The 11,752-nt window shown below is 50.0% G+C and overlaps 1 protein-coding gene across 2 annotated transcripts in view; it reads right to left on the bottom strand.

Moving 5' to 3' along the window:
• Positions 1-182: 182 nt before the first annotated feature.
• Positions 183-11,752, bottom strand: part of SNRPA (small nuclear ribonucleoprotein polypeptide A) — a 25,042-nt gene continuing 13,472 nt past the window's right edge. Inside the window, exons 1-6 of one of the 2 annotated variants that reach the window (XM_026447690.2) lie at positions 11,278-11,707; positions 9,864-9,936; positions 2,325-2,457; positions 2,108-2,241; positions 586-696; positions 183-276 (exon numbers count right to left, since the gene is read on the bottom strand). In XM_026447690.2, coding sequence (XP_026303475.1) covers positions 253-276; positions 586-696; positions 2,108-2,241; positions 2,325-2,457; positions 9,864-9,936; positions 11,278-11,300 — 498 coding nt within the window. In that variant the 5' untranslated portion in view covers positions 11,301-11,707 and the 3' untranslated portion in view covers positions 183-252. Of the gene's footprint in view, positions 277-585; positions 697-2,107; positions 2,242-2,324; positions 2,458-9,553; positions 9,937-11,277; positions 11,708-11,752 lie in introns of those variants that run through there. The other variant, XM_026447691.1, reaches the window with a different exon arrangement.

Genomic DNA, 11,752 nt, shown 5'->3' on the forward strand with positions numbered 1-11,752 from the left:
AAACCTAAGCTTAGGAGCCCTCCTACCGCACAGGGCTTTCATCAGTGAAATACTGCCTAGCAACCACTGACGTTACCATATGCAGCGGGTTAATTGGTTAGATTCAGGAACCCAGAGACACATTTTATTTGTATAGTCCCCACCCCACCCTACCCCACCCCAAAGACCACAGAGACAGGTCGTTTGCACTGGGCTGACTGTATTTGCATAAAGCCAAGGAGGGGAAACGGCAGGGCCAGCGGTAGGCTGAGCTCACTGGCAGTAGAAATCCCATTTCTGAAAAAGAGAAAGGGGAAACAGTGGAGAGAAAACCAGCGGTCACACCACAAAGGATCTAGTGGTTTTAGCAAAGGCTGCAGCTGCAGGGCCCAGGTCTGGCCACACAAGTGCTACGCAAATTAGCCTAGAGCCCTCTAATCTTTGCACCTCCCAACTGGACCCATTTTACTGGTGAGAAAATTGAGGCAGGGAAAGAATTTCTCCCAGCGCACACACCTAGGGAGCCAAGGGTGGGAGCATTTTTGCCCATCCCCACAACCTAAGGGTTCTCCCCCCAGATTTTTTGCCAGGCCCCATGACACTCACGTCTGTCTTCACATCGACTTTGCCAGGTTTCAGGGTCTGGTCCTCTCGGACAATGCTACTGGGGAAATAGCCCAGGCGAGCGGCCAGATCTCCATAGTAATCTCCCTGAACCTAGGGAAGAGGAGTTAAAAGCTAGGGTCTGGGAAGATGGCAAGCTTATGCCTGCTGAAGGCTTTGCGTTCTCCCTTCTCCCTGATCTCCACGTAACTGGCTCCATCCTTGTCATACGAATCTCAGCTTAAATGTCACTGTTCAGAAGCCTTTTCTGACCACCCAAGTCAGTCTCTGTTAATTCTCACAGCAGCGCATATTTGCTTTTATTATTATTATTATTATTTTGGAGACAGGGTCTCACTGTGTCGCCCAGGTTGGGGTGCAGTAGCATGATCATGGCTCACTGCAGCCTCAACTTCTGGGCTCAAGCAATCCTCCCACCTCAGCCTCTCGAGTAGCCGGGACCACAGATACATCATGACGCCCAGTTAATTTTTAATTTTTTGTTGTAGAGATGGTGGGGAGACGGGGTCTTGCTATGTTGCCCAGGCTGGTCTTGAACTCCTGGGCTCAAGCTATCCTCTCAACTTGGCCTTACTTGGGATTACAGGTGTGAGCTACCGTGCCCGACTGCTATTTTTTATGACTTGCTTTTTGCTCATTTCCCTCCATTAGAATAAAAAGGATCATTTGTTGTTGTATCTTGGTGTCTAGAACAGAACGTGGGACCATAGCAGGTGCCCTAAAATTGGTAAATAAAGTGAAAATAGGCTGGGGGGGGTGGTGGCTCACACCTAGAATCCCAGCATTCTGGGAGGCCAAGGTGGGCAAATCATGAGGTCAAGAGTTCAAGACCAACCTGGCCAGTATGGGGAAACCCTGTCTCTACTAAAAATACAAAAATTAGCCAGGTGTGGTGGCGCATGCCTGTAATCCCAGGTACTCGGGAGGCTGAGGCAGGAGAATCGCTTGAACCCAAGAGGTGGAGGTTACAGTGAGCCGAGATTGCACCATTGCACTCCAACCTGGGTGACACAGCAAGTCTCTGTCTTGGAAAAAAATTAAAAATAAATAAATAAGGGCTGGGCGCAGTGGCTCACGCCTGTAATCCCAGCACTTTGGGAGGCTGAGGTGGGCGGATCACGAGGTCAGGAGTTCGAGACCAGCCTGGCCAATATGGTGAAACCCTATCTCTACTATAAATACAAAAATTAGCCAGGCGTGGTGGCACGTGCCTGTAGTCCCAGCTACTCAGGAGGCTGAGGCAGGAGAATCGCTTGAACCCGGGAGGTGGAGGTTGCAGTGAGCCGAGATCGCACCACCGCACTCTAGTCAGGGCAACAGAGTGAGATGCTGTCTCAAAAATAAATAAATAAATAAATAAATAAATAAATAAATAAAGGAAGGAAGTAACAATATCCCCCCACAATGTCTATTTCAGTTCATCCCCCTCAAATCTTCCCTTCATGGGGATAATAAATCTACCCCAGCCCTGTACCCTTCCCTCTTTCACTCTCCCAAGACTCACACTGCCTCCCCAGAAGAGCCGCCCACGGCCCTTCAGCTTGGAGAAGACATACACCACCTGGCCCCGGTGAATGGTCAGGAATCGGCAGTCGGGGGCCATGTAGTCCTGAAGGGCCACAGCCATGGAGATAGGGTCTAGGGAAGGAATAGAAGGGAATGCAGCACGCTCCACACAGGCTAACACCCCAAGCCCCCAGTTCTCCCCTCCCCACTCTTACGGCTGCACTCCTGGTCTGCACACAGCTTCCGGTCAGCCAGCTTGGGCATGGGGCCACCCCCGACACCAGGTCCAGAGAAGGCAGACAGCAAGACGATGACACCGAGGAACACCAGGGACCAGGCCATCGTGGACTGTGAGCAAGACAGTGAGCAAAGGGGTGCTGAGGTCTCCAATTTCCTCCCCTCCCTCTCCCCTATAGCTCAAGGAAACTTGTGTTCTTGGTCTTATCCCCGCCCTAAGCCAGTTCCAAATTTCGCCCACACCACCTAGAAGTTGCTACCCAGCCAGAACCATTTCAAGGATAGGGTAAAGGCTGCAAGCCCAAGGAAATTCCCAGATAAGGTCCAAAGCAGCTCACAGCCTTCCCCTGGACAGCCCCCTCCTCAACAATCAGAGGCCCAGACACGGTGGTTGAGATATTCAATTCCATCTTCTCTTGAGTTGGCTTAGGTACCTGGGCTCCTCTGCTGTCCCCTCTGGCAAAGCAGGAGGAGCCTGTAAGGAAAACCACCTTGGAATTTCCTGTGCTGTGGGGAGGAGAACAAGGCAGCCCTTTGATGACCAGAAACAGCTCAGCCCTGGAGTACTGACTGAATACTGTATGCTGAACCTTAGGCTAGGCAATGTCCCACCACGATCACTATTTCTCTGCACCAGCCGCTTCCCACTGGATGACCTGGGCTAAGCTATTTCTCCTGGCAGAGCCTCAGCATCCTTATATGTAAAATGGGGACAATAAAGTCAGTAGTTATAGAGCATTCACCAAGTACGTATTTATGTTATGAACTCAAATGGATACTCTGTATCATGTCAGGAGGAGTGATTATAAACCTTCCCTTTCTTTTTTGAGACAGGGTCTCACCCTGTTGCCCAGGTGGAATGCAATGGTGCCATCGTGGCTCACCGCAGCCTCAACCTCCTAGACTCAGGCAATCCTCCTACCTCAGCCTCCTGAGTAACTGGGACTGCAGGCACAAGCCACCTATGCCCGATTAATCCATTTTTTAAAAATAATTATTTTGAGGTAGGGTCTTGCTCTGTTGCCCAGGTTGGAGTACAGTGGCATGATCCTGGTTCACTGTAGCCCCTATTTGCTGGGCTCCAGCAGTCCTCCCACCTCAGCCTACTGAGTAGCTGGGACCGCAGACATGCACTATTATGCCCCGTTAATTTTTTGTATTTTTTGGTAGAGACAGGGTTTCGTCATGTTGCCCAACCTCGTCTCAAACTCCTGGGCTCAAGCAATCTGCCCACCGTGGCTTTCCAAAGTGCTGGGATTACAGGAATGAGCCACCAAGCCCAGCCTAATTTAATTTTTTGAGACAGGATCTTGCTGTTGCTCAGGCTGAAGTACAGTGATGTGACCATAGCTCACTGCATCCTTGAACCCCTGGGCTCAAGAAATCCTCCCCCCTCAGCCTCCTGAGTAGAATAGTAGGCGGGTCACCGTTCTTGGATGACTTATTTTTATTTTTCTAGAGCCAGTGCCTTTCTATACTGCCTGGGCTGGTCTTGAGCTCATGTCCCCAAGTGATCCTCCCGCCTCAGCCTCCCAAAGCACTGGGATTACAGGCATGAGCCACCAATGCCTGGCCTATAACCCCTTGTTACATGGAAATGGAAGTGTGGAGTTAAGGAACTTGTCTAAGGTTTACAGAGCCAGGAAGTGGAGAAGTGGAGGGGCTAAGACTTGTATCCAGGCCCACAGCCATTGCTATGCTATCTTTTTTTTTTTTTTTTTTTTTTGAGATGGAGTCTCATATTGCAGTGGTATGATCTCGGTTCACTGCAACCTCTGCCTCCTGGATTCAGGCAATTCTCCTGCCTCAGCCTCCCGAGTAGCTGGGATTACAGGCATGCACCACCATGCCCAACTATTTTTGTACTTTTAGTAGAGACAGGGTTTCTCCATGTTGGCCAGGCTGGTCTCGAACTCCCAACCTCAGGTGATCCACCCACCTCGGCGTCCCAAAATGCTGGGATTACAGGCATGAGTCACCATGCCCGGCCTGAAAGATTTTTTTTTTTACAGACAGGGTCTTACTCTGTCGCCCAGACTGGAGTGCAGTGCCACAATCACAGCTCACTCAGCCTTGAACGACTGGGCTCAAGCTATCCTCCCACCACAGCCTCCTAAGTAGCCATGACTATAAGTGTGAGCCACTGCACCTGGCTTCGAAATGCAATTTTTTTTTTGCTTGTTTGTTTTTTGAGACGTTGTTTCGCTTTTGTTGCCCAGGCTGGAGTGCAATGCAACCTTAGCTCCCTGCAACATCCCCTTCCCGGGTTCAGGTGATTCTCCTGCCTCAGCTTCCCAAGTAACTGGGATTACAGGCGTGCGCCACCACGCCCAGCTAATTTTGTATTTTTAGTAGAGATAGGGTTTCACCATGTTGGTCAGGCTGGTGTTGAACTCCTGACCTCAAGTGACCCACCCGCCTTGGCCTCCAAAAGTGTTGGGATTACATGTGTGAGCCACCGCACCCAGCCCCACTTTAAAACCCTCTTTAGGCCGGGCGCGGTGGCTCAAGCCTGTAATCCCAGCACTTTGGGAGGCCGAGACGGGCGGATCATGAGGTCAGGAGATCGAGACCATCCTGGCTAACAAGGTGAAACCCCGTCTCTACTAAAAAATACAAAAAACTAGCCGGGCGAGGTGGCGGGCGCCTGTAGTCCCAGCGACTCCGGAGGCTGAGGCAGGAGAATGGCGTAAAACCCGGGAGGCGGAGCTTGCAGTGAGCTGAGATCTGGCCACTGCACTCCAGCCCAGGAGACACAGCAAGACTCCGTCTCAAAAAAAAAAAAAATAAATAAAATAAAAAAAAAACCCTCTTTAAAAAATTATTTCTTCATTCAGGCCAGGCATGGTGGCTTACTCTTGTAATCCCAGCACTTTGGGAGGCTGAGGCAGGCGGATCACTTGAGGTCAGGAGTTTTGAGACCAACTTGGCCAACATGGTGAAAATACAAAAATTAGACAGGTGTGGTGGTGCACACCTGTAGTCACAGCTACTAGGGAGGCCAAACCAGAATCGCTTGAAACTGGGAGGTGGAGGCTGCAATGAGCCAAGATCGTGCCACTGCACTCCAGCCTGGACGAGAAAGTGAGACCCTTTTTCAAAAAACAAAAAACAAAACAAAAAAAAAACAACAATAACAAAAAAATCAGCTGGGCGCGGTGGCTCATGCCTGTAAGCTCAGGACTTTGGGAGTCTGAGGCGGTCGGATCACAAGGTCAGGAGTTCCAGACCAGCCTCGTCAATATGGTGAAACCCTGTCTCTACTAAAAAATACAAAAATGAGTCAGGCGTAGTGGCACGTGCCTGTAGTCCCAGCTACTCAGGAGGCTGAGGCAGGAGAATTGCTTGAACCTGGGAGGTGGAGGTTGCAATGAGCCAAGATCATGCCACTGCACTCCAGCCTGGGTGACAGAGTGAGACTCCTATCTCAGGGAGAAAAAAAAAAAAAAAATCATTTCTTCATTCATTAAAGATTTCGTGAGTACATAAAGTATGCTAGGCCTTGATCCAGACCCTGGAGATTCATCAAGGAATGAAAAATAAAGGGGAGATAATCAATGAACAAAGTTCAGATATATGAAAGTGTGTGAAGTATTAAGGATACTCAGAACACTCAAGAATCAGCTGTGGGGACTGTGCCCCCTGCCCCATATTACTGATGAAGCCACAAAGAAGTAGAAGTGACTTCAATTCCCAAAGCCCAATGCATGTATCTCCTGCTGCATACTTAGCCTAAGGCCAACATTGGCCCAGTGCAGTGGCTCATGCCTGTAATCCCAGCACTTTGGGAGGCTGAGACAGGAGGATTGCTAGAGCCTAAAAATTTGAGGCCAGCCTGGGTAACACAGTGAGACCCTCATACCTACAAAAAGAAAAAAAAAGAAAAACTAGCTGGCCATGGTGGTAAACACCTGTAGTCCCAGCCACTCAGGAGGTTGAGGTGGGAGGACCACTTGAACCCAGGAGGTAGAGGCTGCAGTGAGTCATGATCATGTCACTGCCCTCCAGAGCAAGACCCTGTTTAGAAAAAAAAAAAGGCCAAAATTATCAACTTTTCCGTGGGTCAAATATCTCAGGCTCAAGGTCTGCTATGAGGCTGCAATCAGCCTGTCAGCCAGGGGTACAGTTTCATCTGAAGGCTGAACTGTGGGAGGACTGCTTCCAAGCCCATTCAGGCAGCTGTTGTGGAGATTCAGTTGTTTGTGGGAACTGGAATGAGGGCCTCTGTCCTCAGTTTTCTTGACACATGGACCTCTACAGACAGCTCACAACATAGCAGCTGGATGTATCCCCACTTTGTACTCTCCCTCCATATCGCAGCCACAGGAGCAGGGCCACTGAGAAGCACATTTTTTTTTTAACTTTTCAAATTTTTGAGACAGAATCTCGCTCTGTCACCCAGGCTGGAGTGCAGTGGCACAATCTTGGCTTACTGCAACCTCTGCCTTCCAGGTTCAAGCAATTCTTCTGCTTCAGCCTCCACACAGCTGAGACTATAGGCACGTGCCACCATGCCCAGCTAATTTTTGTATATTTAGTAGAGACGGGGTTTCACCATATTGGCCACACTGGTCTCGATCTCCTGACCTCAAGTGATCCGCCCATCTCAGCCTCCCAAAGTGCTAGGATTACAGAGGTGAGGTACCGCGCCCGGCCTCTTTTTTTTCATCTCTCACCTCCAAAGTGTGCTTCAGAGATCCACAGGCTGAGCATCCTTCTCCAGAGGGTCTGCCTTGCTCCCAGGGACCCTCACCTCTGGACTGGCAAGTCCAAGCGTTTTTTAGAAGAGAATGGACACACACAGGCTTGGGGCCAGGGAGGAGTTTGTCAGGGATGAAGACTAGGTCTGTGCCATGTCTACAAACCCAACACCAAGCACCATGAGCTCAGTTCAAATGCACCTTCTCAGAGGGGTTTTCTGGACCACTCATTACTGTTCCCAGCCCCACCACCCACTTCACATCAGGATTTTTTTTTTTTGTGGGGGACAGATTCTTGGTCTGTGACCCAGGCTGGGGTACAGTGGTGAGATCTCAGCTCACTGCAACCTCCATCTCCCAGGTTCAAGCGACTCTCCTGCCTTATCCTCCCGAGTAGCTGGGATTACAAGCACACACCACCATGTCTAATTTTGTTGTTGTTGTTGTATTTTTAGTAAAGACAGGGTTTCAGCATGTTGGCCAGGATGGTCTCGAACTCCTGATCTCAAGTGTTCCACCTACCTCAGCCTCCCAAAGTGCTGGGATTACAGGCATGAGCCACCATTCCGGCCCAGCTGAGGTTGTTTTTTATTTTGAGATGGGGTCTCACTCTGTCACCCAGGCTGGAGTACAGTGGTGCCATCATAGCTCACTGCAGCCTTGAACTGGGCTCCAGTGAACCTCCTGTTTCAGGCTCCCAAGTAGCTTGAGACTATAGGCATGTGCCACCACGCATGGCTAATTTTTAATTTTTTTTTTTTGTAGAGATGAAGTCTCGCTTTGTTTCCCAGGTTGCCTCAAGCGACCATGCCACCTCGGCCTCTCAGTGTGCTGGCCCCACCACATCAGTTTTATTTTCATCACAACACAATATTGGAAATTGTCCATTTTATTAATCACTGCATACCTTATCCCTACAAAAGTATGTACACACAAATAGCACAAATATTTGCTGAACTTATTGAGTGCTTGCTAAGTGCCTGAAAGGGAGAGTGTGTGTGCTAGGGGATGGGTAATAAGTACAAACATCATCATGGTATTAATATAGAGGGACTACTCTTTACACAGGAAGTAAACAAAACTCAGACACGGGACATCAACTACCCATAGGCTAACAGCTAGGAAGTCTCCAGAAAGCAGAAACCAGGACCCCACATACTTAATAGCCAGTAGGCCGTGGTTGCCAGTGTGGTGGGCGAGACGTTTCCCCTTGCCTGTCAGCAATAAACGTCATTTACTGCAGACAGCAATTCCTCTCTTGTTCCCACCTTTCCCATCACATGAGGTCTGCATGGGGTGCCCTGTATCTTCACTGTTTCTAATACTGACATTCATCGTGAACGGGGAGAGCAGAGCATGAGCAGGATTGAGTTTAGAGCCTTGGCAGGAAAATAATAATTTAGTTTTTTTTTTTTTTTTTTTTTTGAGACGGAGTCTTGCTCTGTTGCCCAGGTTAGAGTGCAGTGACGAGATCTCGGCTCGCTGCAAGCTATGCCTCCCGGGTTCAGGCCATTCTCCTGCCTCAGCCTCCCAAGTAGCTGGGACTACAGGCGCCCGCCACGACGCCCGGCTAATTTTTTTCGTATTTTTAGTAGAGACAGGGTTTCACCATGTTGGTCAGGCTGGTCTTGAACTCCTGACCTTGTGATCTACCCACCTCAGCCTCCCAAGGTGCTGGGATTACAGGCACGAGCCACCATGCCTGGCCCCAATCTCCCTTTCTTATCCAGAATTGCAGCTGGGTACGTGGCTGTACAGCCAGAAGTCACATATCCTAGACTTCCCTGCAGCTAGATACTGCAGGGGAATTGGGGTCAGGCATCTGCCCGAGGCTCCTGGCTGGCCACTGGCCAGGAAGGTAGATCACCTGTGTGTAAGGTGGCCATACCCCTCATACCAGCATCAAGTCAGTAGCTTCCCAGGAGTGACAAAATGAGTCCAGGCACTGCCGGAAGTCAGGGTGGCATCCCGATGAACTCTAGCTAGGAGTTCATTCAGGGGTTGCAAACTCGAATTCAAGAGTCTCAAACCCAGACTGCCACTCCTACCACTCACCCTCCCTGTGATTTCAGCAGCACCAAGTTTCCTGTATTAAATTCCGTTCTACTGTGGTTTCTGTGGGGCCACTGCTACAACAGGCTGCACTTTTGTGAAGAGTAGAAAAAGGTGAAGAAACACCTCTTTCTTAACACTCTTGTCATCTGTTAGAAAACTGGTGGCGTAAACATGTAACATTCTTGTGCAGTACCCAACCTACCTAACTGTACGTGGCAACCCTGCCTTTCCATTTCCTGACCTAGGATTCCATTTCCTGCTGTGAATTGGGATAATATACAGAACTGCCAAAGCAGTAATTGTAACCCAAGTTTGAACAATATTACTACACTATCCTGTGCTTCCCCAAGGCTGCAAACCTCAAAATGCCAAGAGGTCCAAAAACCCAGGATGGGCTGCTGAAGTGGAGGGAAAGGAACCATGAAGAGCAAGAAAATCAAACAGACAAATGATTGTGAAAAACCAAACCTCAAAAAACCACTTTAATTCCGGCCTAACAGCGCCAGGTGCAATGTCTGGGGACAGACTCTGGGTACAATGCTGTGTGGCGACCACTCACTCACACACGGCTCCAAGAAGGCCCCCAAGGGGGGACTTACCTTCAGGGGGCTGAGCCAAGGGGGAAAGGGGTGGCCCCAGAACGGGAGAAGGGGCAGGCATGGGGGGGAAAAGGTGCTACTTCTTGGCAAAGGAGATCTTCATGGCATTGTTCTGTGTGATCTTAAAGCCCTGCAGGGCATCACGAGCTGCCCCTGCCTGTACCTCATTGTCAAACTCCACAAAGGCGATGTCATGCCGCCCAGGGACCAGGCGGACCTCCTTGAAGCCAGGGAATCTGAAAGAGAATGACAGACCTCAGGGACTCAGCATTTCTCCCTAACATAATGGCATCAAGTGGACACAGGCCAGAAATGATGCCAAGTAGCCTCCAATGCACAGGACAGGGCCCCATTACTCAGAATTATCCAGCCCAAAATGCAAATAGTACTAAGTTGAAAAACTCTAATGTAAACATAGCATTTCATGAAAAATGTAAACACAGACACCCACGCAACTGCAACCTAAATCAAGAAACAGTACACCGCAGTCCCCTGGGCCCTTCCTAAATCATAACCCACCCGCCATACCAATAATAACCGATATCCTCACTTTTTCCATTTTTATTCTTGTATTTTTAGGAGAGAAAGGGTTTCACCATGTTGCCCACGTTGGTCTCGAACTCCTGACCTCAAGAAATCCAACTGCCTCAGCCTCCAAAGATACTGGGATTACAGGCATGAGCCACCGCGCCCGGCCTTACCCTCACTTTTCTGATCTGCTGTTTCTAATTTCCCTCTTCTCATTCCATACTTCTCTCTCCATTAAGCAAACATCCTCATGTTTACTGGGTATCCTTTTTTCCATTGGCATTCTCACAAAATATACAGCTTTGTGGACATGCGGCACATGTGGTACTGTTCTTCTATATTTTCCAAACATCTTCTATATTTTTCACAATCTCCTCTTGGCACTATTATAAAGTGGTGCTCTCCGTTCTTCCAAGTGCCATGCAGTGCAGCATGGTGAGACGCTGCATGCAGCCCATCCCTTCTCCCAGACAGCCTTCAACTCCCCACCACAAACACTGTGATGAATGCTCCACTCACAGCTTCTGAAACAGAACCACCAGACGAACTCACCCACACCCACAACTTCACTCAACACCAGCGAACAGCCCCTCTACCCGTCGGCCGCACCGGACTCCACCCTGACGCCAGGCACAAGAGTTCACAAATCCCCATCTCCTACACTTGCTGTTTTTGAGCATACTGACTTCTGCCAGTCTTAACCAGTGTTCAAGGACATCTCACTGTAGTTTTACGTGTACCTTACCTTGCATGCCCCCATTTTCAGGGCTGGGAAAATGAGGCCCAGAGCCGGACTCCCTCAGCCCTCAATTAAGGCTGAAAAAAGCCGGCAAGCCCTGGCCATGGAGACCTTTCCAGCCTCATCCCCATATCCCCCACAGGCCATGGGCCCAGCCACAGCCTCCTCCTTTCACATCTTTGGTCGCTGTCCCTCCTGCAAAGCCTCACTTGGCTCAGAGCTCTGCTGGCAGAGTTCTGAGGCCTGTTTCCATGGAGATGCCTCCTGGCCATCACCCTCCAGGGACCACCCAGCCAGAGGCCCCACTTACTGATTGAAAAGCATGGACAGCATGAGCTCGTTGGTCTCCTCTGGCAGGTTGGTGAGGAACAAGATGTGATTCGGTGGATTCTCGGAAAGCTGCGAGGGTGTAGGGGAGTCGGTGAGCACAGGAGCCCTGGATCCAGTGGGAGACCCCTAGTACTGCCCCTTCCTCCATCCCTCACACTGCTTGAAGTTATTCTGGTACTTTCTCCCAGCATACCACATGTTGTTGCCTGTCTGCCTCCCACCTCTTTGGCCCTACAGACTGTAGGCCACAGAACAGCAGAGGTTTCTGTCTCAGTCCCTGCTGCAGCCCCACAGTGCAGAACGGGGCCTGGCACATAAGCAGGTGCTCAATAGCTCGTGGAATCAATCTAGGTGCTGGCACCACTCCAGCCTACCCTAACCTTCCAGACCCTCCAGCCAGATGCCAATTCCTCTCTGCCCAGGGCCCACCCCCACTGCTACTTCCTCATTCAGTA

This window comes from Piliocolobus tephrosceles, chromosome 21 (genome assembly GCF_002776525.5).
Source record: "Piliocolobus tephrosceles isolate RC106 chromosome 21, ASM277652v3, whole genome shotgun sequence".
Taxonomy (NCBI): Eukaryota; Metazoa; Chordata; class Mammalia; order Primates; family Cercopithecidae; genus Piliocolobus; species Piliocolobus tephrosceles.